At 47.8% G+C, this 27,478-nt stretch overlaps 2 protein-coding genes across 2 annotated transcripts; one reads left to right on the top strand and one right to left on the bottom strand.

Moving 5' to 3' along the window:
• Window positions 1-6,973: 6,973 nt before the first annotated feature.
• LOC133170431 (rho GTPase-activating protein 44-like) lies at window positions 6,974-23,926 on the top strand. The gene is made up of 22 exons (XM_061303365.1): window positions 6,974-7,249; window positions 11,069-11,108; window positions 11,178-11,297; window positions 11,967-12,043; window positions 12,113-12,224; window positions 12,293-12,369; window positions 12,729-12,843; window positions 12,922-12,990; window positions 13,096-13,177; window positions 13,298-13,425; window positions 13,772-13,883; window positions 14,010-14,091; window positions 14,229-14,309; window positions 14,391-14,504; window positions 14,576-14,667; window positions 17,553-17,742; window positions 18,242-18,259; window positions 18,929-19,114; window positions 20,074-20,523; window positions 21,009-21,154; window positions 21,252-21,653; window positions 21,860-23,926. Exons 1-22 carry the CDS (start codon window positions 7,197-7,199, stop codon window positions 21,985-21,987), a joined length of 2,874 nt encoding a protein of 957 aa, XP_061159349.1. The 5' UTR covers window positions 6,974-7,196; the 3' UTR covers window positions 21,988-23,926.
• On the bottom strand, window positions 22,932-25,671 carry LOC133170430 (RING finger protein 222). The gene has a single exon (XM_061303364.1). It carries the CDS (start codon window positions 25,325-25,327, stop codon window positions 24,674-24,676), a length of 654 nt encoding a protein of 217 aa, XP_061159348.1. The 5' UTR covers window positions 25,328-25,671; the 3' UTR covers window positions 22,932-24,673.
• Window positions 25,672-27,478: the final 1,807 nt, after the last annotated feature.

Raw genomic sequence — 27,478 nt, 5'->3', positions numbered from 1 at the left:
CTTTGATTCCTTGTTTTTATATTCGCCAATCAAAACATAAAAATCAGACATTTGGTTAATTGCTTTATATGACAATATGTATATGTGTTTTACGTTGTTATTGTTAGGAGTGAGTTGAGCCAGGGCGACCAAATGCAGCTTGAACCAAGATTTATTGAAGCGAAAGGGAGTTTGAAGGGAGGCAGGTGGGGAACCGACGACACAGACGCGAGAGAGACTCACGGCCAGCAAACAGACAGACTGACTGACATGAAGACCCCTTGGACAAGGTTAAAATTCTGACCGTGAGCCTCCAGAACACAGGTGTCAAACTCAAGGCCCGGGGGCCAGATACGGCCCGCCACATCATTTTATGTGGCCCGCGAAGACAAATTGTGCATCAAATTCGTGTGTCATTACTAGAATTGCAAATTGTCTTCACTTTTAATAATATATATTTTTTTAGATATTTGACCAGTTTTTTTACTCTCCAGTTTTTACTCACCAGATTTAAAAATTAGTTATTTGTCAGTTTGTTTTGTAGCTTTTACTGTACATAATATGAGGTGCTCATACATTTATTTGAGTTGACAGTCATAATGGCCGTCCGAAAGAAGCTATGACTACAATGCGCCCCGTGAAAAAAACGAGTTTGACACCCCTGCTCCAGACAGACCGAGGGAAAACCAGACGACAAGGACAGGAACACTGGTCACAAATAGGAATGGACACAACAGTAGACACTAGGGGTGTAAATCGCGGGTTTTGTCACGATACGATATCATATTGATACAAAGAACCTCGATACGATATTTGCCGATATCTTAAAGCCTGCTGTCATTCATTCACGATACATCGCGTTATAGTGCTCTACGATCGTTTTTTTTTTTAAATAAAAAATATAGAACAATATCCTGATTTATAACAATTCATACGCAAAATCAACAAGGTACTGCAAACTCTTTATTTAGGAAATTACAAGAGTATTGCAGTATACAAAGTGCTTATTTTAACACGGAACTTTGATGTTGTGTTTTTTCTTTAAATATGCGGCGAGATTTGTGCTCCCTGAATATTTGATCACCGCATGGCAGGATTTACAAACTGCACGTGTCTTGTCCGTTGAGCCATATTTTCTTTGGAATCCAAAGTGCTTCCAAACGAATGACTTGAAGCCTAAAGGGGAGCAAATTTCTTTGTCTTTTTGGACACTAGCCATAGCACCAGCCCAGGAGCCGCGTACTAGTTGTCGACTCCCCTTTCACGTGCCTGCTCTGCTCACAACGCAACACGCCGCACACTGCGCCCGGAAAGAGAAAGCAAGCAACAATGAACTGGATTTCAAAATAAAGTCGCGTCTAATGTCCGAGGTCAAACACGGCGATATAAATCGATGTTTACGTTTAGCATCGATGCCAATAAATCGTAGAGCATTATATCGATTAATCGATGTGTATCGATGAATCGTTACACCCCTAGCAGACACCGACAGGGAGAAACACACGGGCAGGGCTTAAATACACAGGGTAACAAGAGGAAGCAGGTGACAGACATTACGGTATCAAAGGGGTGTGGCCGAGGTAAGTGCAGGCCGAGCGTGCTCTGGTTAAATTACTTCAATGGGCATTACCGACACTTACTGTTGGAGTCATATGCACTGAAAAATGAACGAATCACTTTAGGAAATGATTTGTTCACTCTCGTTCACTGAAAAGATTTGTTCTTTTCAACGTTCACTCACGAGCCAACACTAATCTCCAGTTCAAATTTACGGTAAACAATTGAGGAGCAGTCGTCCATTTGTTTCGTTTTACATTCCTTTTTTTTTTTCGTTTTTACATTTTGTTTTACAATGGAGGATTACATATCCCAGCGATTTTCAACTATGGATTTTCGGTCGAAGCAGGAGGTCATTAGTAAAGGAAGACCAACTCCGGAGTTAAAAGGTATGATTCGGACAACGGGACTTCGGAACGGAGTGGTTGGTACGCACGATTGAAAACAAGTTTTTGATTTCATGTGCTTTATTGAGTGTTTTTATGTGTGAAGACTGCTGATGTGAGATTGCCACACTAGAGCAGCGTTCCCCAACCTTTTTTGTGACACGGTTAGGTGCCGGACAAATTTTACCAGGGAAAGGGGGGGGGGGCGGTACGTCAGTGCCTCCCCGGTCATGAACCTCACCGCACGTCACTGTAAATAATATACAGAAGTTGTATTGCTTTGTTTTAAACAACCATTGATCCGTGTGACGTGGTTATTTCTGTAACCTGAGGCCAAAATTAAATCCATCCATCCATTCTCTATACTGCTTGCCCCCACCATCAAATGAAATATTAAACCCTAAACCAGCTATAAATTATATAAATAATGTGCATAAGGAACGGCTCGGTAGCACGTCCGCCTCACAGTCAGGAGGGTGCGGGTTCGATTCCACCTCCGGCCCTCCCTGTGTGGAGTTTCCATGTTCTCCCCGGGCCCGCGTGGGTTTTCTCCGGGCACTCCGGTTTCCTCCCACATCCCAAAAAAACATGCTTGGTAGGCCGATTGAGCATTCCAAATTGTCCCTAGGTGTGAGTGCGAGTGCGTATGGTTGTTTGTCTCTGTGTGCCCTGCGATTGGCTGGCAACCGGTTCAGGGTGTCCCCCGCCTACTGCCCGATGACGGCTGGGGTAGGCTCCAGCACGCCCGCGACCCCCATGGGGACTAAGCAGTACAGAAAATGGATGGATGGATGGATGTACATAAGTTGTATTGCTTTGTTTTAAACAACCAATGATCCCTGTTAAGTGTGGTTATTTCTGTAACCTGATATATAAGTCTTTATTAGGTTACTCCATAGATGCCAAAATTAAATCCATCAAATATGAAATATTAATAATAATAATAATACATTCAATTTATATAGCGCTTTTCAATAACCCAAAGACGCTTACATGGAATAAAAAATAAAAATAAAAGAGTGGGGGGGGGGAGAGAGACAGTAGGTTATAGTTAACAGGACATCGGTCAGCAGTGCAAAGGGGATGGATGGAGGAGCAGGAGGGGCAGGAGCGGAGGTTGTTGAGGTTGCCAGTACGGGAGGTGGGGGTGACGGGGGGTTGGTAGTCCAAAAAGAGGAGATGGGTGAGCCATCGGGGAAATGCCGGACAGATGTGCGACGGCGAAGGATCCCAGCCTCGTGTGGAAGGAGCAGTGGACCAGGTATTGATGCCAGTCGACCTCGACTGCACCCGCTCGAACGGCAGGCCCCAACGCACCACGGCGGCACACAGCAGAGCCACGGTTGGCGAGCCCGCAGGGAGTGGAGCCCGTCCCCCGCGGACGCCGGACGGAAGGCCAGAGAGCCGGCCGGGCCAGAGCTGCCGTCGAGTCCGCAGCAGGCGGCCACAGGCTCCGAGTCGGGAGGCAGGAGGGTCCGGTGGTGGTTTTGTCCAGTTGGCTGTTGGCTAGCTGGCTAACGTAGTTGGTAGAGGAGACAGATAGGTGAGAGCGGAGCTGCGGGGATGTGAGGTGGACGGAAGACACGAGAAAAATAAAAGAAGAGACGGGTGCACTGAAAACGGGAAAACGAAAAACAAGTAACGGACACGGTCCGGGACAGAAGCGGCAGTCAACAAATCTGACGCCAGCGTGCTCTAACCCGGAAGACAACGGGTTTTGAACCCTAAACCATTCAGCTGTAATTGGATGGGATTGCAATGTTGTATTACTTCGTTCGAAACGCTAGGGGCAGACACGTGAATACATTGTGCGCCACCGTAAAAGAAAACAAGGCGAAGAAGTCAAAGTACAGTCAAACCTCGGTTTTCGACCACAATCCTTTCCAGAAGGCAGTTCGAGAAGTGAATCGTTCGAATTTCTAATCTATTTTTCCCATTATAAATAATGGGAAAAAAAATTATCCGTTCCAAGACTAATTAAAAAAAAAACGCCTTTTTAAAGCATTTTTTCATTTGCGCATTTTTGTCCAATCGCGCAACTGCAGCGCACCGCCGAACGCGCAACTGTAGCGCGCCACCGACCGCGCAACTGCACCATGCACGCTGGTCGCATTATTGTGACAGAGCTGTCGCTGAAATTTAGAAAATATTTTTAAAGTCCTGAAGTACTGTCCAAAATTTAAGTGGACACCAATGCGCAGGGAGCTTAATTTTGTCCGATCGCACAACTGCAGCGCGCCGGGCGCTCAGTGTCGCATTGCTTTAGGAGCGTCTTTGTGTTTTAGGATGGCTTTCCTGCTCCCACTTACTTCCTTTGGAGATACATATGATTAGACTTGACACAATCCTTAGAGTATCTCGAGGTTCGACAACCGAATTTCGTCCGACATCCGAAGCAAAGAAATCTCGAATTTTTTGTTCGAATACCGATTTGCTCGAGAACCGGGACGTTCGAAAACCGAGGCTTCACTGTATTTATATTGTAACTTAGTAGTTTTGTTCTATTAAATATTATTCTATTATATGTATATTTTTACATTTTTAAACATATGATTTAAAAACATTGCACATTTATATTTGTGATGGTTGGATAATGTTTGAATTAGGTTCAATTATCGTTTTGGTTAATTTTAACATCAAAAGGTGTATTTATATCTGCAGTTAACACTGTAAAAAAAATCCGTTGTTTTTACAGAATAAAACTGGCAGCTGGGGTTGCCAGAATAATTCTGTAAAAAATACAGTCAAAATGTAAACGATTTTACAGAGCAACCTGTAAATCATACAGTTTTAAACTGTTATAATTTACAAAAAGTACAATCTACATTGGTAGATTTAACAGCTATGTTCTGCTGAATAAGCATGAATATGCAGCTATAAAACTAACAATTTTAGTAAAGTTTGTAATGAATTGATGTCAATTCTACATCCAATCTCATTCAACTTTACTGAAAAACCCCAAGTAAATTTGCAGTAATAATTGTAGATTAAAAATGCAGTTTGACTGAATTTTTCTGCATGTTTAACTCAAATATTGATTCAAATATAATTATTTTTTTAGTATTACCAACTATATTTTACAGTCAAAGCAACAGCTTTATAGGCTCACTGAATTTACTCAATTACATTTTAATAAGCATAAAATCCTGTTCTGTTAAGTGTATCTTATATCAATCTAAAACTGAAAAGTAAAATTTAATAAGTGTTTAACCAATAACATGTAATTTAGTGAAAAGCCACAAGTTATACCCTGAGTTACCTTGCTGAGATAAAAAAATAAATAAAAAATTACGTGTGTCTACAGAAGTTTATTAAACTCAAAGAAGTGAAGAAAATAATCTGTCCTCACTCAAGACACATTCGTATCATCGTATAAACATTAGAACAGAGTATGACAATTAAGTGAACCCTTCTCCTTAATTGTCTTACGGATAATGGTGACATTTTTTTACTCTCAAATATATATTTGTAAATGTAATTGTAGCTAATATAAAGCATAGAATCTTGTTTTAGGACTGAAACATCTCAAATATAAACAGAAATGCCATACATAAATATGCATGCTACCATTATTGCTCAGCTTAAACTGTTTCTTTACAGTCAAAACAGATCAAATAATCCTTATGCTATTTAATATGAACTCTAAGACATTTAAATAGAGTTTACCAAAAATGTAAACCATCAAACCAAACTGTTCATCTGACCAGGTTTAGCATTTGAACTTATTACAGTTGTTGTGTTTAAAACAGAACATCTAGAAAAATTGCTTCGTTCAAGGGAATTCTTTTTTTCAAAGTAATGAACAAAATGATCTGTCCATATTCACATCACATACATTCTTTCCAAACAAGAACCTACTTATAAGTATGACTGTTACTGAAACCTATTTCTGTATTCAAAAATGTAAATTTTCACACCCTGGACCATTACTAATCAAATGCATTTTCACAACATCCTGAAACTACACAAAGGTAAGGATCGCAGGTTAAATGTATTGAATGTTGAATAGACGTCTAGATGTTCAAATGATCACTAGCTATTAGCGTGATTAGCGCTAATCACGCTAATAGCAATTAGCCATCATTCGAACGTCTACTCAATAAACGTCAAAAAAACGATCACATATGGACGTCTATCCCGTAAACGTCTAATAGATGTCTAATCGACGTCTATGCCGTAGACGTCTATATTTATTCGCATTTTTAGTCCTGCACATTTCCAAGACTCAGCTGTGGAGGCGTTCATCCACCAAATATTTGGAAGCAAAATATTAAATACACTGTCATTATCATGTAAAGAAAAGGTATATTAACAATATGGCAAGTACAAGTCAATATTTCAACACAATCGCCTCATACGCAAATCTTACCAATACTAAGGTCTTTGCGAACTCGTTTTTTGAACGTTGCTAATACTTTTTTTCTCCTTCACAAACAGACAAATTGTTAACAAACTGTCAACCCAAACAATTACGGGGTTACAGATTTAAAGCGGTTATTTTAATTTGGTTGCAGTAACAGACTATATTCACTAGATGACAATATTAACTTACTATGTGATGTGCCCCGGTTCCTGAAAGGCAAAAATGTTTCTGGTGTCATTCAATCAGAAATACATAAAACTACATTTGTGTCATACACGCAGATTTGCTTTCTTTATCCTCTGGACAATTATGTCATCATTACAACTTGCTGAGCTGAGTCTTCTATTAGCTATCATTCACTCCCTGGTGATTGTTGGTCTATCCATTTTATTTGTATTATTCTTGTCAGTACAACGAACTATCGGACATAACATGCCAGCCGTATATTCTTTTCACAAGTGATGTACAGGTCTGGTGCCCGAGTTGCTCCCGGCCCTCGTTTTCATCCAGACTCCATCTCCCACAATGCATTGCTGCCCAGCCGCTCCTGCTTGCTTTTTGTGTGCGTGCGTGTGTGTGCGCGCGCGTGTGTTCGCAAGCGTTCATGCGCGCGTGTGTGTGTGTCTGTGTGTGTGTGTGCGCGCGCGCGTGCTTGTGTTAGCAGCCCCGGCATCCTTTTGCGGGCGTTCAGAGCGCGAGAGCTCGATGCAGCCCCACAATCCTTTTGGGAATATGTAAGCGCGGACCGAGCGTTTGGGTGCCTGTGGGCGCATGAGGCGATATGGACTGCAAATGATGAACTTGGCTTTGCCTCATTCGAACGTCATCTTTTAGAACGTCATTATTTGTGAGATAAATCATTCCATTACAATAATGCGGACAGGTCGGCGTTGACTGTGGCTCAGTTCAAGATGAAGAAGCAGTTCAATCGGATGAGGCAGCTCGCCAACCAAACGGTGGGAAGGTAAGACGCGCGCAGGGGTGTGCGCAACTCATTTGCGCCATTCTGCTGCCCCCCTTCTCCTCCCTGCCGCGCGAACCCCAAACCCACCGCGTTTACCTCAAATTTCCTGTTTAATCTACTAATTCAGATCAATGCGTTATTTAGTCCAATACGGTGGTCGTCCGTCAGCGTGCTGCGCGCGCGTGAGGTCCACCGACAAGTGTTACCGCATGGGCAGCGTGTGGGAGGCGCATTGCCCCCCACGCATTCAGCCTGCCCGCGGAAATGCTTCCGACCTGCAAATCGCGGCTGCGTGCTTTATGGATGATGGATGCATTAAGAGGATGGCGCAATGTTTTCATTACGCAGTCAGCTATTTGGAGGGGAGCCCCCCACCAACATATCCCTCACCCCACCCCCACCTTGGCTCACGCCCCCACTATCAGCGTGCATGGTGGGATGTCTGAAGGTCGTGTTGTCCTGTTCACTTAAGTGCAGTCAGATGCAGATGAAGATACGTATATAGCGGTCCAAGCAGAATGGCTAATGTCGCTCTTGTGTTATCTTAATTGGAAGAGGCTGCCAGCGTCGCGCTGGATTTACGGGATTTGCGCTTGCCTGGCGATTTGCGGCGCACCGCCGTTGAGTGCACTGACGGTCTCTTTCGGCTGCGCTGAGGAGTATTTTTGTTTATTTTTTTGCCGTGGTACGAAGCCAGCCTGAAAGATAACCCCGCGACCGGAAGCCATTTGTCTCCACTGCCAACTTGCTGTCCCATTACAGTCGGTCTCATGTGTTGCTGTGCAATCGGATCCGCTTCCTCCCATGCAGCTTGACGCATAAAGCTCAATGTTTTTCCTCTTGTCCTCAGAAAGGCTCACAGCTTTAACGTCGATTTCAACAACACGCACATACGTGCACACACCGCTTTCTTTCTCCTCATCTGATGCAGCTCCACAATGCAGTTCTCAGAAAACGGCAGCCTTTTCCTCGAGTAGAGCTCGATGCAGCGTTCAAATATATCGGCGGAAAGGTCTTATAAAAAGAACTACTGAGAAGATCGGAGCTGAACTAAGCCGAAAACCACAATGTTGGGTTTATGTATTTGTTTTAATGAATAATTGGGTAATTCACTTACAGTATGTTGTGTGGAAATGTATATTTGGCTGAAGAGCACATTAGCATGAACTTTGAAATGGCTAATGAAGAGAGAGCAACAGCAATGTGTGTACATATTCTGTTAGGTTAGATTAGGGGGTCACCAACACGTTGCCCGCGGGCATCAGGTCGCCCGTGAGCGCCGCATGAGTCACCCGCAGGACTGTTCTAAAATTAGCTCAAATAGCGGCACTTGTCAGTGAGCTGCATCTATTTATTTTACAGTCAAACCTCGGTTTTCGAACGTCCTGGTTCTCGAACAAATCGGAATTCTAACAAAAAATAGATTTTTTTGCTTCGGTTGTCAAACAAAATTTGGAGGTCGAACCTCGCGAGATGAGCCGGGAGGACCCGAGAAACCCCGACCGCGCGGCCCGGATGCCGACTGACTCCGTTGTTATTGTATTTTCGTTACTTTGAGGATTGTATTACCCACTAATCATGCCTCCAAAGAAAGCAAGTGGGAGCAGTAAAGCCGTCCTAAAACCCAAAGACGCTCTTAAAGCAATGCGACAGTGAGCGCCCGGCGCCGTGCGGTTGCGCTATTGGACCAAATTAAGCTCCCTGCGCACTGAGGTCCACTTAAATTTTGAAAAGTACATCAGGACTTTAAATATATTTTCTACATTTCAGCGACGGCTCTCTCCCAAAATGCGACCAGCGCGGTGCAGTTCCGCGGTCGGCGACGCGCTACTGTTGCGCGTTCGGCGGTGCGCTGCAGTTGCACGATCGGACAAAATTAAGCTCCCTGCGCACTTAGGTCGACTTAAATTTTGGAAAGTACATCAGGACTTTAAAAATATTTTCTAAATTTCAGCGACGGCTCTGTCACAATAATGCGACAAGCGCGGTGCAGTTGCGCGGTGGGCGACACGTTACAGTTGCGCGTTCGGCGGTGTGCTGCAGTTGCGCTATCGGACAAATATGCGCAAATGAAAAAATGCTTAAAAAAGGCGGGGGGGGGGGGATGTTAGGGTTTGCAGAATATCTTCATCGGATTATGTTGGAATGTAACCTGTAATAATTTACTTAGCTTGTCCTGTTTTAACAAAAGTAGTAGAACAAAGTGCTACGGTTGTCACGAAGCAAAGGCAGGGCAACCAAGTGCAGCACAATCCTTTATTGCCAAAGGGGAAATGGAACGCTGGACCTGCGGTCGGGCTGGCGTGGCAGAGCACAGCGCGTAGGAGTAGCCGGAGGCAGGCAAAGTCAAAGTCAAAGTCAAAGTCAAAGTCAGCTTTATTGTCAATCTCTCCACATGTCACAACACACAAAGAGACCGAAATTACGTTTTTCTCTATGGCAGCGAGCTGAAGCGTGGTCGAAGGGCGAGCAAGTTGTCAGGACAGGCGGCGAGCTGAAGCGTGGTCGAAGGGCGAGCAAGTTGTCAGGACAGGCGGCGAGCTGAAGCGCGGTCGAAGAGCGAGCAAGTTGTCAGGACAGGCGGCGAGCTGAAGCGTGGTCGAAGGGCGAGCAAGTTGTCAGGACAGGCGGCGAGCAGAAGCGTGGTCGAAGATCACGGAAGCAGGTGGCTACAAAGATCGGTCCGGGGAAAAAAGGCAGGAGTATCACGGGCAGGGTAAGCAGACGAACTAACAACCACTGGCAGAACACCGAGAGGTTAAGTAGGGGACCTAACGAGCTGTAGCAGGTGCTGGCAATTCACTGAGTAGGGCTTGGCTGGAAGTCAGGTGACGCGGAGGCGTGACAACGGTCTTTTCAACTGATTGACTAGCTGCAGAGGAAGCAATCAAAGTTGCTTTGTATACATAACGTGGTAAAAGGCCCCCTGCTATGCTTTGATCAGCAGGGAAGCGGCTTCACCCCATTCTGTTTTCCCACACCCCCACTTTCAACCCCACTCTGTTTCTCTCAATAAATATGCACCTGATGAGGCCTGAGTCAGATCTCTCTCGACCATCGCTGTAAGCACAGCGACGAATGAACTCTCCACCTGCAGGTGTCTGAAACGACTAACTTGTCTCCAGTGTGGTTCTTGCAAAATAAGTTAGAGTGAGCACCACCCTAACAGGGGGGGGGGGGGGGGTGGTCAATAGGATAAAAAAAAAATTCCCATTATTTGTAATGGGAAAAATAGATTCGGAATTCGACCGATTCGCTTCTCGAACCGCCTTCTGGAACGGATTGTGGTCAAAACCCAAGGTTTGACTTTGCTATTCCTGTTGAAATCACACTTACATGTGAACTGGAAATGACAATAATAACACATAGTGAAAGCCAAATTGAGCAAATTGGCTATTTCAGAAGTCTTTCCGGGCAGTATAAAACAAGCTGACCTGGAGAAGGAAGCTGTTGTTTATGTGCCGCCTTGCCGTGTGTACTGACCGCCATTAAGCAACCCAAGATCTTGCCAATAAATGACCAACTCTATACTCGACATCTTTGTTTGTCCTGCCTCAACTTTGGACGGCCCGCACAACACGCTTCACTAACTTAAATGCACGTTGCACCCCTACCAACAAGAAGCTCTGAAGTACGTTTGGATTCAGATTGTTTTCTAGCGTTCTGAAGAAGAATGAAAATTGAGGTCCCGCGTGTTAGAGAATTCAAAAGCCTCACGCTCAGTTGTCGAGGGACTGCTGTTATGTTTCATTTTGCATTTCTTGCATTTATCCACCCAAGTTTGACCTGTTTTTCACGTCTGACTTTTTCTCTCTTTAGGGCTGAAAAAACTGAGGTGCTGAGCGAAGATCTTCTGCAGGTGAGAAGTGCCGTGAGTGTGCATGCGAGCATGCACCGGCAGCTTTTCAAACGTGGGGCCGTGTGGCAGGTGGAGAAGCGTTTGGAGCTGGTCAAGCAAGTCACGCACAGCACTCACAAGAAGCTGACAGTCTGCCTGCAGGGCCACCAAGGGGCCGACGTGGAGAGGAAATCACTCAAGTCGCCTTCCGTGAGGACCGCTCATCCTTGCTGTCCATCTGCGACTTCATACGCTCTCGGACATTGGTGCCCAAACATGCGTGTCGCTCTCTCGTGGGAGACTCTTTCAGTTTCTGGATGCGACGGCATATCTCTCGAGTGTGTTTGAGAGTGAGTGAGTGAGTGAGTGAGTGAGTGAGTGAGTGAGTGAGTGAGTGAGTGAGTGAGCGAGTGAGTGAGTGAGTGAGCGAGCGAGTGAGTGAGCGAGCGAGCGAGTGAGTGAGCGAGCGAGCGAGCGAGCGAGCGAGCGGAAACCATGTGCAAACCTTTCAGTCGCCTGCCTGGTGTGAGAACATTTCTCCCATGTGGTTGGGAGCGTTTGGGAGAGAGCTTTCATCGTGGTCACGTGAGCGGTTCAGTTGTGCGAGAGGGTTCCAGTCGTAAGCCTGAGAGCATTTTAGTCGGTCGGGTGTGTGAGAGCATTCCGCTTGCGTGTGAAAGTGTCTTTGGGGTGTTTGTAAGTTCATATGCACGCATTTCGGTTGTGGGTTACCGTAGCGCGGGAGTGTGGACAATGCCATTTCGGTGTGTGTGTGTTTGTGTGTGTTTGTGTGTGTGAGTGTGGGGTAATCCCGAATGGCGGTCCCTTCATCGCTCAATGCAAAGCGTCTGACGTGTTTGCCTTTCATCTCCGGTGCAGAAAAAGCTCCCGCTCAGCATCCTGGCCCAATGCCTGGCAGAGGGAGCGGCAGTATTGGGCGACGACGCCCTCTTGGGGTAGGCAGCTGTGGCCAATGCCTTTCCTCCTGTTTGTTGAGCTGCACTCGACCGCATTTGTCCCCGCAGGAAGATGCTGAAGATGTGTGGAGAGGCGGAGGAGAAGTTGGCCCAGGAGCTGATGGACTTTGAGCTGCAGGTGGAGCGAGACGTGGTGGAGCCGCTCTCCACGCTGGCCGAGGTGCGTGAGACTGCTCGGCGGGGTGGGCCCTGCGACGCTGCCCTCATGACCTCTCGCCTCCTCCTTAGGTGGACATTCCCAACATACAGAAACAAAGGAAACACTTAGCTAAACTGGTCTTGGACATGGACTCGTCGCGGACAAGGTGAAGCCCGTTCATATCTTCTCGTGGGAATTGGGTAGGATATTGCACTTGAATTGAAATGCTACCCGACAATGAAAAGGCCCGCTGAGGTAGAGTCCAAATATCCCGCAGCAGGGAATCAAATTCAGCCCTTGCGGACACTTTGACACCCATTCGATAGATCCACCCAAAAGTCGTGCTTGGAAAGAATCGGGAAGTATGCCATTTTGGCTTTGAGGTTTATTTTGTCCGCCACCGCAGCAGGAGACACTTGAGGCCGGATTGGCCAAATGCAGACGATGAAGGCGTTGGTTGAGCTTACTAAGTGGAGCCTTTGCTTCCATACGTCTCCCCCATGAAATGCTGGCCCACGGCTGCAGATACCAGCAGTCGTCCAAGTCGTTGAGCCACCCCGGCACCCTCCAGCCCGGCACTAAGTCCGACTCGCTCCGAGAGGATATGGAGGATGCGGCCACTCGGATGGAGATCTGCAAGGTAAGAGCGGCTCGCCATCCCTCCCGCCGGGCGTTTCGATACTCTCGAGATTCTATTTCTGCCGTCTCCTTCTTTCAGGATCAGCTCTCTGCCGACATGTACGCTTTTGCGGCTAAAGAGGTGGACTATGCCAATTACTTCCAGACGGTGAGTAGGCCACAGTGGCCGTCTGTGCTGCCTGCTGCGTTTTTTGGGATGCGTGAACCAAAAGTGGCACCGTGGCACTGTGTTCTCGTCTCCACGTATCCGCAGCTCATGGAGACGCAAGCGGAGTACCACAGCAAGTCACTGGAGATTCTGACCGCCATCCTGCCCCAAATTAGGGCGCACCAAGGTCAGCTTGCGTGCGTCTGCCTGTTACAACGTGGCCCCCTTCTGCACCAAGGCGGGAGAAGGACGTTAGACTGGTGTGAATTAGTCCCTGACATGAGTACGGCGGGGCTGTGCCTTGCAGAAGCATGGCTCGAGAAGCCGTCCTTCGGCAAGCCTCTGGAGGAGCACCTGAACATCAGCAGCCGAGAAATCGCCTTCCCGATCGAAGCCTGCGTTACCGCACTGCTGGAGTGCGGCCTACGGGAGGAGGTAGAGCAAAGCGCGCGCGCCCACTCGCAATAGGTAACTTGGGCCCCTTGGCTGCAATGCTTGAAAAATGCAAGAAATCTGCCCTTCGTCACATGCAAAATTCAGACTCTGGATTGGGATTTTATTTTTGAATGAAGCCCGAACATGGGCCTAAAATGGCAGCCTTAAACCAAAATGGCCGACTCGTTGTGCAAGCCTAGCGAATTTGGTCCAGCTTTGTGCTACCCGGCGCCACGACCGCTAGCCACGGCGGCGGCTGCTATACCTCGACTGAGTTTGCCTGTGACAAAGGGAGTTCTATTTGTTCCACGAGAAGGCGCCTACTTGTGGCATTTTGCGCTTGCAGGGCCTTTTCCGAGTGGCTCCGTCGGCCTCCAAACTGAAGAAGCTGAAAGCCTCCCTGGACTGCGGCGTTCTGGATGCACAGGAGTACTCCTCGGACCCACACGCCATCGCAGGTTAGCCGCACCCGCCACCAAGCCTGCAACGGCTGCGCCTTCATATTGTCTGTCTCAGTGACAGCTTTATCTGGATTTTACCGAGCATGCATATCCACAGTGAAGACGTGTTTCTGTGCTCCGCAGGTGCTCTCAAATCGTACCTGCGCGAACTCCCCGAGCCGCTGATGACCATGGAGCTTTACGACGAGTGGATCCAGGCCTCCAAGTGAGTGGCGCGCTCTCCATTCCTACACTTTTTCGGTAGAGCCGGGCAGGATAAATTACCTTGGCAGAAAATATAAGACTTCCTTTGGGACGTACGGTTAACTTGCTAGATTCACCACCATTCTCGTGTTTGCGCAGCATTCAAGATATGGACAAGAGACTGCAAGCATTAATGGGAACATGTGCAAAGCTGCCCACGGACAACTTAAACAACTTCAGGTCACGCCCATCCTTGTTTCCATCCCCGTTTATTTATTTGTTTGTTTGGTTATTTTGACCTCGTGTACGTGAACGCCACAGATACCTGGTCAAATTCTTAGCCAAACTGAGCGAGTACCAGGACTCCAACAAGATGACGCCAGGCAACATGGCCATCATCCTGGGCCCCAACTTACTGTGGACGCACATCGAGCCGTATGTATCCGAAGCAATGGGGCGTTTCTCATCTCGGGCGGGTAATCCCAGCATGTGGCTGGTCTCCGCAGGGACATGACGGAGGTGATGACCACACTGTCGCTGCAGATGGTCGGAATCATTGAGCCCATCATCCAGCATGCCAACTGGTTCTTCCCCGGCAGTGAGCTTCACAATCTACTTTGAATTCTGCGTTGCTCGGTTTCAGTTATTCAAGACACAAGCCGTCACTCCGGTTTGGTTGTGATTTGCAAGCAAAAATTGGAGCTGCGAATGCTCGATGGTGGTTGGGCAGGTCCTAAAGTGTGCTTGCTTCAAGATGGTTCTCGGCATTGCCAGTGGAAATTTACTGTGAAACTAAGCCGAGACCACGTTGTTTCTTTAAGTCAGTGCTTCTCAAACAGTGAGGCGTGCCCCCCTGGGGGGCACGGTGCGATACCAAGAGGGGCGCGTGTGACACCAGGGAACATGCTTTTCTTTTGGCTGTACTAGATTAAAGGGTAATTAGACATCCACTGCAGTAGGTGGGAGTGGCAGTATCACTGGAAGAGTGTGCGTAGGGAGTATTCGCTCTATAGTGTTGAGCGCACGGAACATACGCACACACAGTACAGAGCAGGTAATAAAAAGTGCAGTGGGACACCATGGAAAAATATTTAACGGCGGAGAGAGACGGAGATGAAAGAAATGAGAGTCACCCGAAAGCTAAGACAAGGAAATATGACGAAGCGTACGTAGTGTACTTCAGTGTGACTACGGTGGGAGACAACGAAAGACTGGTGTGTTTACTCTGCCTTAAAATGTTGGCAGCGGATAGTATGAAGCTAAAAATATTAAGGCGGCACTTAAAGACATTGCACCCCAATCACGCTGATTGAGTTTTTTTCAGCGAAAACGGGCTGAATATTGCCAACAATGATCCCACTTTGTGAATGCTACTTCAGTCAATCAGCAAGCACTGTAAGCATCATATAAAGCAGCGTACCGAATTGCTCAGTGCAAGAAAAAAACCACACCATTGCAGAAGAGCTGATACTACCTGCAGCCGCGGATATGGTCTCCGTAATGCTGCCTCATTTTGAGCACAAATTGTTTTATTCATTTTTGTTATGTAGGTTAAAATGTTTTATATATTGTGCTCCCGAGTTAATTTTGCTGATTACTTTGAATTGAATATTATTTATTGCTATTATTTAATTTACTATTATGTATGTATGTTTATTATTATTTTATTTTATTCTATTTTTTCCAGCATAAAATGGCAGTTGGTCAAAAATGTTTATAGATTAAATAATTATAATTTATTTTTAATTTCAGGAAAAGTGATGCACATTGAATCTGTTCTGTTACAGACTAAAGAACAATGTTATTAATACTCTGGTTCTTCTATATCAACAATATATACTATACGAACGCACAACAATAATCACAGATCCGGACGACATAACACAGGAAGAAAAATACATACAACACGCACTCAAAAAATGTCAGTATCCACAATGGGCAATAACCAAAGGTGCAGAACAGGTAAAAAACAAAAAATACAAAACACAGGAGCAAAGAAAAAAACAAACAAGGAAACAGGAACCCAGCGGAATGGTGACGTTGCCGTATGTGAGAGGAATTACGGAACGCATCAAAAGAGCCATGAAAAATTACAACATAAGCACGCCTATCAAACCACATATAACACTCCGTCAGATACTGGTCCACCCAAAGAACAGAGTCAATCCGGAAAATAAATGCAATTCCATATACAAGATTCCATGCAAATCATGTAATAAATCATATATCGGGGAGACAGGGAGGAACTTCATCACAAGAAAAACGGAACACAAGAAGGAATGTGAGAAGGAGACAGCAACAAGACAAACAAGAGCAATAAAACTACAAGCAAAACAGGAACACTATAAGTCAGCCATCACCGACCACTGTAAAAGGGAAAACCACATCATGGACTGGGAGAAGGCCAGAGTCATCCGCACTGAAGAAAACAAACATCTGCGTTGGATCAGGGAGGCCATTGAGATCCGCAAGCGGGGCCCGAGGACCATCAACAGGGACGAGGGAGCCTACATGCTCTCTACAACCTGGAACAGTGTTTTGGAGAGGTGAACTGACAGCAGAGGGCGTGACTCACCTGTCAAATCTGACAGGTGAGCCACGCCTTCATCCATCAGCTGATAAAGACGCGTCACAACCACATCAGTGACACTCTGATGAAGGCGGAAGAACCCGCCGAAACATGTCAGGTAAATAAACCTAAAACAAATTGTTTGATATAGAAGAACCAGAGAAGTAATTGAAAAAGAAAAAACAAGATGAACCTAGTACAACTAATGTTATTAATAGTTATTCTTTATATAAGATTATCTTTCTTTTTTATTTATATTTTGTTTTCTTTGATGTTAATAACATGGGGGGGCACGAAATGTTTTCTTCTCCCTAGGGGGGGGCATCACAGAAAATTATTGAGAAGCACTGCTTTAAATGAACCTGCATCCACGCTGTGGTTGATACAAGTCTTTGCGCGGCAAATGGTAGCAACACGTGAAGACTAGCAATATGCTCTCAGGCATATATTTTTTATCCTCTCCAATTATTGCAACTTACTGATTTTAGGAGAGACAGTCTTTTTCATTTCATTTTTTAGCATGCACCCACTCACCAGAAGTTGTTTGACCTTGTCAATGGGTACTTGAGCATGACATCATGATACACAGACTATTTAATTATTTCTTTCTTTTCAGTTCTTTTTTTAATTCTCATAAATTACAATCCCGTCTAGTAGTATTTGTCAGGAGCTGCAATGGATGAATGGCATTTCTGTTTGTATCAATGTATTTTGGACTGTTTGCGAGTTTGACGCCCTCACATACATGTGTGTGCCCGTCCCCTCTTTTATTAATTCTCATGAATTACAATCGCATCTAGTAGTATTTGTAAGGAGCTGCAATGGATGAATGGCGCGTCTGTTTGTATTAATATATTTTAGACCGTTTGATGCCCTCACGTACCCCCCCCCCTTTTTTTTTTCCATCAATTCAGAGATGGACTTCAACCTGACGGGCAGTTACGGCAGCCCCGTCCACGTCAACTACAACTGCAACTACAGCTCCCTGCCGTCCCCTGACAGGGAGCAGTCGGAACGCATGCGGCCGCACCACGACCAGAGCCGGCGCCCCCTCAGCGTTGCCACGGACAACATGATGCTGGAATTCTACAAGGAGAAGGATGGGTAACGAAAGATGATGCATCCCACACCACGCCCACGAACGCTTGTGCTTCTTTCAGCATGGCAAGAGGTGTCTTATTTTCAGCGTCTTGCTTAGCCATCTACTGTAGCGCCTCCCTCCTTCAACGGCATCCATCTGGCTGGAATACATGCATGAATCACACCGTCTCCACGGCGACGCAGCCCAGTTGAACTCGTTGCCTCGTTCGCTCATGAAATATTTCTCCCATCCTCCTCCTACACGGTCCGGCGACACACCATAGAGCTGGCGGAAAATAACCAGCCAAAATGTCCTCCCGTCAGAAGCTGAGGTGTCAAACTCTTTTTTTCGCCGGGGCCGTTGCGACCAGCAATATATAAAAAAAAATGGCTTCGTCGTATATTCCCCCTACATTTCATTGACACTTTTGCTTTGTGTGTCCTCAGCACGTTGCTGTGCAGTGTGTTCATGAAGCAAGTGTCTTAACCCCTTCTTTCCCTCTCTTGCCCCTTACTAACGCAGCATTAGGAAAATCCAAAGGTACGCTATTATGGCCTCTCCGGCACCCCCTACATCAGGGGTGGCCAACCAGTCAGAGACTAAGAGCCACATTTTTTACTGTGTACCGCAAAGAGCCACATCATACAAATGAGCACACATGAACTAACCCCCCCCCCCCCCCCCCCAGCTGCTCGGTTTGAAATGAGCCACATTTAGCTGTGCATTTTTTCCCTGACATTTTGAGAACGAAATTGACACTAATTGTTTCCTTGAATGGGTTTGCCCCTCCTCCTTTGCGGGATTTCACCTCATGCGCATGCGCGTTTGACGAAAATACCATATTGAACTCAAGCGAAGCGAACACGCAGCGTTTGACGAAAATACCATATTGAACTCAAGCGAAGCGAACACGCACAAAAACAAACAAACAAACAAATAAACCCAAAAATGTTGATATGAACGTAAAGGAGCCGCATGAAACCCGGCAAGGAGCTGCATGCGGCTCGCGAGCCGCGGGTTGGCCACCCCTGCCCTACATCTTTCCCACACGCCCGTTTTGATTTGCGCCGCTTTTCATTTCAGCTAATCCTTGCGCGTGGGTTTTAAGTGTGTGTGTGCGTGTGCGCGCGTGTGCGCGCGTGTGTATGTGTGTGTATGTGTGTGTATGTGTGCGTGTATGTGCGCACGCGCGCCCGTTTGTGAGTCCAGCATGGGCGTGCGGGTCATGGATACTTCCTGGATGTCGCGCAAGGGCTCGTCTACACTGGCCCGCAAGAGCTGCTGCACCCCGCCGGGGGTCTGCTCCACGCCCGCCGACCCGCTCGCCGCCACCGAGCAGGCCGCCTCGCCGGCTGTCTCGCCGCCCGCCACGGCGCCCCCCGCGGAAAGGGTCAGGTAAGACGCCGCCGCTTGGACTGCCGCCACGGCTGCTGCTTTAGTCATTTCTTCCCCACACGTCATCATCATCACCGTTTTCACCACCGCAATCAGATGCTCCAAGTTACAGTGGTACTTTGACGTACGAGTGACATGACTTTTTAAGTATGCTAGCTTAATGCTAGCAACCGATGCAAAATGCCATCAACAGGCGAATGAAACTAGCCTTGTAGTTGTGTTTACAGATAGCAGGTTTTTGTCTGGACTCTTCTCATGATCTCAAATCTACTGTCGGAACAGCATGTGATATTAGCAACATTGGCAAGTTACTCTTAAATTTAGTTTTATCCAGGCTAAGGGACAGAGTGGTCGTCCCCAACAGAGGTTGGAGGTCGGCTGCCCGGCCATTGTGACCACACGGGACTGTCGTTGAGTGAGATAGCCGATCCCCGGTTGCTCCTGATGCTACGGCGTCAGGAGGGGAACGAGGAAATGCTCTCTGTACCAAAGGTAGCGAAACGCTTGACAAGTACAGCCCATGTAGCATTTGTGAGTCAAGGCACCACTGTATTTATGTCTCCTCCTTTTTTTTGCCTCTCGACTGCAATACGGTGTCACCCTCAAGATGGCTCCCGCGAAAGGGTGTTTGCGTCTGTGAGGCGAGTGCGGGATCTGAGCCGGTTGCGTGCATGGGCTCAGGCCCACGGGACAAGGCGGTAGGTTTTGCAATCGTACAAAAAGTAGAAATTCGATTCTTTTGCCCTAATTTGCATGAAGAGGACTGTGTTGCCCGGCGAGGTGCACCGCCTACCTCAAAGGCTTCTCTTCTCATTTCTCTTCTTGATTTGGAGCGACTATCCCCCCACCTCCACCCGCTTTCCCAGATCATCCGCACAGCTTCGCCTCCTCTCGCTCCAGTGCTTCTCCCTGTTCAGTCACCAGTCTTTTGTGCTGTCTTATTCTCTCAATATCCACAGCTCAGACGTGTGGGCCAATCGGCCGGACACCTCTCAGGCCCGGCCGCCCCCAGGGGAGGACCGGCCGCCCCCTCCCTATCCTGTCGCCTCCCACCACCACTTCTACCCCAAGCCCCCTTCCTGCGCTCGTCCCGCGGCGCCGGGCCCTGAGTCGCAGCCACCGGCCTCGCCCCCGCAGCACCGGTCAGGCTTCGCACCCCCGGCCCCACTCCCGTCCTCCTCTTCTTCCTCCTCGTCCTCCTCGCTCGACATCAATTCCAACCCCAAGCCCAGCTGCCTGCACTTCCCCAAGCACAGCCCGCCCGGCGACGGTAACGCATCGCCGCTTTTCCTCAAACCCGCCCTGGTGCTCGCCCGCCATGAGCAGTGCCTCGGCTATCCCCCCTCTGCGCCCCCGCCGTGGGCCGCCTGTCCCGGCGCCAGAGAGAGAGGAGTCCCAAGGCCGACTAGGTAAATGGACAGCTCCGTGGGCATATGCCGCCCAGTGTCTGTCCTCTCGCCTCACCTCGCCTCGCTCGCCTGCTGGATTTGCGTTTTCCTCACCCCCTCCAGTGGCACGCCTTGCGCACTGTAACCTCTTGCTTGGCTTGCCTGGCAGACCAAAGATGTTACACGCAGCCAGACAGACGCTAAATACATTCGGCTGCTCTCAAATAGCATCAGAATGTATGTATTGTACAAGTTTGCTGCTGCATCTGCCCATCCAGCAATAAAAAATAAAGCACATTTTAACAGTGGCGATGATCGCACAGGTACCGTCATATGTCCCAAGGACGCTTCCACAGTAAAGTTACTTTCGGTGCAAAAGCTACAATTTTTTCCACTAGATCTTTTGAACGGTAATGTCTGTCCTATAGCGTGCGGAAAAACTCCAACAGATATTTTTGTGTGTCTAGCTGCTCGGACTGATGTTGATGCGTTTCTGCTTTTGCCAGTTCGTCCAAGAGTAAAGAGCTCTCCCCTGTCATGGGCCACAAAGGCATCCAAGCGGCAAGTTCAACAGTGCCCCTTAGCGACAGTCCGCAGAATTGCAGTCCGTGCCCCCGCCCTGGAGAGCGCAGCCCGCGCAGCCTGGGCAAAGGTCGGCTCAGCGTCAGCTCGGCGTTAATTTGGTGTCAAGCTCAGCGTCTCATCTTCTTGTCGTACATTGAGTGACAACATGCTGTTTGTGCTCCCAGGTTCCAAAAGGTTGGCGCCCGTGCCTCCAAAAGTCCCGTACTGTCAGCCAGTGGCACTGTCCGACCAGTCCGCCGGGCAGCCGTCACCAGTCAGCCTATCGCCCACCCCGCCCGGCACGCCCTCTGTTTACGGACTGCTCTGCGCTCCGGGTCAAGCGTTGCCACCATGCTCCCCGGGGCAGGCCCTGTCGGGGGCGCCCCACTCCCTTTCGTCACCGCCCTCGCTGGCCGGGACGCTCACCAAGTCACGGCCCAGGCCCAGGCAGAGGCCCGACCTGCCCCCGCCGCAGCCGCCTGTCGGCTTGGGTGGTCGGGACCCGGGCCCAGTCCGAACCCCGGCGCTCCAGCCACCGGAGCCGGCCCTCACTGACGGACTGTCTCCGGGGGAGAGCATGTCGACAGGTAAACACCAGATGCAGCTCCGGCGGCCTTGGCTTACTCTGGCCGTGACTGTGTCCAACGCCAGGCGAGTGTAGTAGGGCAGCCTCCTCGGATTTGCCGTCGCATTTCTGCTCTCGTTCATGATTTCCCTTTTTGTTTTCTCCACTTCATTGCCATCCACGTTGTCCCATTTGTCCTTGTCCTCTGGTTCACCCACCTCGCTTTAGATATCTTCAACTACGAAATCCCCTCCATCAATATCAACCTGGACAGCCTCATCGACGAGTTTAGCGGCGCCCCCCGCAGGAGGTCACCGCCCGCCAATGAGGAGGAGCGGCTGGCCACCGCTCTATAACGTGGCTCGGTGCCAAAAGCCAGAGGAAAGAAGGCATCACTTGGCTTCATTAGTGGAAAAAAGAAAGAAAGGAAAAGGAAGAATTTGCATCCAGAACAGAAGGAAAAAGCAAAACTCGGGGACAAAGCAGTGCCTTTCGGAGGAAAGACCCGATTCGAGCTTATCCCCAAGCTTATACAGTCCCACACCCCCGCGTGCTGCGTTCATGTTTTTTTTGGGTTTGCCTTCGATGCCGCTGCGTCCGCGTGATGCTCTCGCTGTCGTCGGGGCTGCGGTGCGTGTTGCTTCACTGGCCGACCATCTTCATTGGCGACTGGGCTCAAATAGTGGCCTTGGGTGTTTCTCTCTTTTTGCCTCTTGAAGCATCTATATGAGGAGGGCCTTTATGAGGTGGCGGACACGCCCACGTACAACTCTGTTTCTTGTTGAAATGTCTGTCAGCCCTCCTTTGCGTAAATGGGCGCTTTGCAGATGCCAAGCCTCATTTGCTTTGCCAGCGACAAGTGACAAAAGGATGCATCGATTTGAGCAGGGTGTTTATTTTTCTGTAGCCGATGACCGATGCCAGCTTCCAAAACAGCCATAAAGCGGACATTGTTGGTCTGCATCCTTGTATGGAGAATTACCCGCTTCTTCTTTTGGACTTGAGTGAGTCCCCTCGTTTGGAATAATGGCACAGACTCGATAGGTTGTCAAGAACATCACAGCTAAATGTGACTCCCCTCTCTGCAAAGGTTGCCATTGATTTGGGCAAAAGAGCAACCAAGGCCCTCTGTTCACGTGCTTCAGACTTAGTCAGACCCTTTTTTTCTCTGCAGTGGTTCTGCTACACCGACAGTAAATGAGACTAAAGGGTTGTCTGTCTGTCTCTCTGTCTGTCGTCTGACTGTCATTGGAGTAAAAAGTGCAATTACAGTTCTTACACATCCAACTGTGTCCAAAAGTAAAGTGGAAGCCATTTATTGTGTTTTGTTGTATATGCTTCCAAACAAATTGCCCTTTGGGAGGGCCTCAACATGCCTGTTTTTGCATGTGTATTTTTGAGGTCCTCAACAAAACCCTTTCCAACCCCACTTAAACGTCAGCACCCCGTGCCAGTTTTATCTATGAACGCAAACTTGAGTGCAAATCCCGAGGGCCTAAAACGAGCAGGACCTCAGCCGTGTTGCAGACCTCAAGAGCAAATCGGAAGCTTTTATCCTCAATAGACAGACGACGCAAAATTACCCGACACCTGCCCCAAAACGTCTCAAGAATGCATGTGCGAAAACAAATGTGTAGCCAGCTGTTATGGGCCAAAATTCCATACAAACAAGCAGTGAGCAAATGACCCCCAATTGAAAGCGCCTCCCTTCGACGGATGCGGGGGCTATAAGTAGTTACTGCAACTGAATGACCAAGCTTGTTTTTTTCATACAAGTAAAACCTTTAAGTTAAGCTGTTTTGTTTTGGGATGAAACTTTATCAAAGCGATGTACGGTGTGTGTTTATGGAGAATTTCTTGATTGTGATATTTATTCTCTAGGTAGTTGTGGTGACCACATGACAACATTGCAAGTACTGCTTCCTTGCTTGTTTTTTGGGGAGGGACAACTATGGACAGACTATATCTGACATGCTTGGTTCTACCAAGAGGCTGATCGAATGTGGCACATTTGATTTATTCTTGTTCCGATTCTATGGAGTTTCTTTTGACAAACCATGTAGCCTGCCAGGCCGGCGTGCACGAATATCATGCGAACGGACGGTATCACTGTCAAGCTTTGGCGTGTCATCTGCCCTTTTCACGTAAGCGGCTGCCAAGTCTTACGCAGCAAGGTGCAGCCCGTCCATGTGTACTATGAAGCCAAGCCAGAACCCTTATTCAGAATGTCAGAACTAAATAGATCTCTATATATACGTATCTATCTATATAAAGGCTACATTTCTACAAACGTCACACTTCTCCTTTTTGTTTTTTTGGTTGTTTTTTAAACCTTAAGGCTTGTCGTGTGGAATTTTGATGATGATATCTTCCCGGTCGCTATACTTTCTGGTTCGTGGAGGAAGACAAGCAATGGCGTGCTGATTTCAGTGCAATCACCCCCCCCCCCCCCCCATGCATGGAACCTGCAAGACTGGCCAAGCGGGATGGCGCAGAAGGAAAAGGTACTCGATGCATCTCGGCCTTGTGCAATCACGCAAGTCAGGCTTCAAGACAAGGGTGGGGACATAGAACAGTTTCAACCTGTTTAGGCTGGTTAACAGCTCCTTGCAGCTAAGACTGATGATTGCTGTTGTTGTGATTGCTGCTGTTCTGTTTATGTATAACGTGCGGCTGGTCTTCATGAGGTACCGCCCGCATGCCCGCGATCCATAGTTTAAGCAATACAAATGTTGAATATAGCATCCATCCATCCTTCCATCCAATATAACATGGTGAATGTTATTTTATAATACTTGTGCAAGATTATCGAAAGTGACTGGGAAAATGCCTCTTTCGTACTCAAGACTCTTTCTGTGCCCAATCACGTCCATTGACTTCCCCATGTCTTGTATTATTTACATTTTCATAGTAATACTTTTACCGGAGTCTTTTTGTTTTTGGTCCCAAGCAAGTTTCTATACAAAATTAAGTGAATAATCACATGTGCTACCTCTGTCAATGCTCGTATTTGGCATGTCGTGGTCCATGTTTGTATCCTCATTAAGCCAATAGGATCCACGGCAGCACGGCAGCCACCAGTGCCATCACGGTGAAGGTGGAGAGGAGCACAACGAGGCACCGAGCCGTGCTGCACACCCGGCGCCGGCGAATCCTCGGCGGCCGAACCACGGTCAACACCACGCTGAACGCGTCGTCCTCTGTCATGGGTCTCCCCCGGGCGCTGATGACGAAGATCTCCGAGTTGCTGCACGGACTCGTGCGGAGGACCGTCGGCCACCAGAGACGCGCGGAGTCCGCGCAGAAGAAGCGCCGAAGTCGCCTGCAGAGATAAGCGGCCGAGGTGGTGTCAAGCTCCAGCCGGGCGAGGGGCCTCCTGACGGGCACCTCCAATGTCTGCCCTCCTCCTCTTTCTGCATCCTCCTCGGGCTGCCCCTTGCCCTGCGCCAAGGCCAGCTGCTCGTCCTGCCGCTTACTGATAAAGGTGATGTGTCTGCACACCGGACAGGCAAGGGTGTCCCGAATTTGTCCTTCGGCGTAGAAGCTGACCAGCAGCTTGACCAGGCAGTCGTGACAGAACACATGTCCGCAGCTCAGGGTTCTCTCCGTCTCGCGCAGGATCTCGTAGCACACCGGGCACTCACTGGCGTCCTCCTGCGGGGCGTCGTCATGCCTGTAGAATGCCATGGAACTCATGATAACAAGGACGAGCGATGCAGGTGCAGAACTGGCCTCGGGCGTGCCTCAACCTCCGGATTCCTCGCTCCTGACTGCATGGGCGGGGAACGGCGCAGATGGTTGCAGAACAGGGCCTGCCACCTGGACAGGTGCATTGGGAAAAGCTACCCATGATACCTACCTACCCACCAACACACCAAATTTCGGTCTGTCTGTCTGTGTCTGTCTATCCACCCTTATAATTGGCCTACGTGGTGCAAAAATGGCTAGATTTCTACTTTATTTTAGGTTTGTCAAACTACTGTCCACTTCACCAGAACACACCACTCTGTCCTCGGGATGTCCATTTAGCTAATGCCAACAATGCAAATTGTCACGTAGACAGATATTGTACCAATATTCGCAGCTGATGAGCGTAGATGAGGGCTGAAGCAAGAGCTGACTGTCACTGCCCCTAGGTGGTCAGAAGGAGCAGTGCAATGGTCTAGTGGTGATTTGTTACAGTACAGCTGTGGGCATGTCTTATATTCTATGATTGTATTTTATTGTATGAATTTTGATTTGCAATTATGTTCTGATTAGTTCTATTCTGATAAGTAAAGTGTTGCCGTGGTCAAACAGAAGCCACAACATTAGGTACACCGATGCTATTTGTAACAGCAGAGAAAAGGATAGTCTGTATTGTCAGACATGTACTCTATTTAACAGGACGTTTCATTGAGGTTAAATTCGTGTTGCAGAAGTATATTGCGGATACGGGGACATTTTGGTAGTGTCCAGTCAGCAGGGCGCGGCTTCGTATTTATATTGTGACGCCAACGTGTTTGGTGACGTAATTTGAAACGTCAGCGCGCACGCGTCGTCGGAACTGACGTCGCTTCGGAAACGCGCTGGCAAGTTCCAAAACACACGCAGTAGTGATGTGCATTGCAGTTCTTTTAGGTGAACTGAATCTTTACAATCAGTTCACTCGTTCAAACGAATCGTTCAATGAATCCCCACCCACACACACACACTGACTCGTTTTTTGTTTTTTTTTGTACAACATCCAGTGGAAACAACCCATACACATCAAACAATACAACTACCCCCCCCCCCCCCATTATTATATATAATAATGATTGGCTCGGGTAATTAACACATTTCTTTCTATAATACAACACCTACACACTGATACTTTGGTAATAGTCTCTCACCCGGTCGTGAACGGGAAGTTGAAAAAAAACGTTATGTCGACATTTGTTAATTTTGGGGACACCAACTCATATAACAATGCAAAATACATATACACATGGTCATATAAAGCAGTTAACCAAATGTCAGATTTTTATGTTTTGATTGGCGAATGTGAGGGTTTTCCAAACTATGGATCGTATGATTATGTTGGAATGTATGTAACCAGTAATAAATAACCTAGCTAGATTAGTTTTATTCTTATGTTGGTGTGTATCCTACACAATGTCGTAAAACATCTACTGCTATGCTTTGACTAGAGGTCAAGGGCTTTCTCTTCTCTATCCAGTCCACTCTCACCCCCACCCTGTTTCTCTGAATAAAAATGCTCTTGCGCAGTGGCGTAGCCAAGCCGGGGCGAGCTGGGGCGGCGCCCCGGTTAGGACTCCCTGCGCCCCGGTTGAAAAAAATCGAGCTTTTTCGATTCTTCATTTTCATGCCGTTTTTTCCTTTCAGTCTTGCGCGAATGTGCTTGCGCTATTCTATGTGCGCGATGTTATCCATTCACCGTTTGCCTCCCGGACCCGGATGTTGTTTTAGCGATCAGCGAATGGCGTGGGTGATGTTCGATTTTTTTTCCTGTGGGCGCGCGCCCCTACTGGAAAAATTCCTGGCTACGCCACTGCTCTTGCGGGAGACGAGAGTCAGCCCTCCATTCGATCATCGCTGTACGCACAGCGACAAATGGACTCTCCACCTGCAGGTGTCTAAAATGACTTCATTGTCTCCCGTGTGGTTCTTGCAAAATAAGTTAGAGTGAGCACCACTCTAACAGCGAATATAAAAACAAGGAATAAAACACCAGACAAGTTATAACATAAATGTTTATAAAAATAATAATAATAATAAAAGTACATCTCAAACCAGCAATCTAATGTGAAACTGCAGTTGATATATTGGATAACAATATTTAGGCATATATATGCATACACGTTA

Source organism: Syngnathus typhle, linkage group LG17 (assembly GCF_033458585.1).
Source record: "Syngnathus typhle isolate RoL2023-S1 ecotype Sweden linkage group LG17, RoL_Styp_1.0, whole genome shotgun sequence".
In the NCBI taxonomy this organism is placed as follows: domain Eukaryota; kingdom Metazoa; phylum Chordata; class Actinopteri; order Syngnathiformes; family Syngnathidae; genus Syngnathus; species Syngnathus typhle.
Note: the sequence above shows the minus strand (reverse complement) of the source record. Positions and strands in the feature narration are given on the sequence as shown.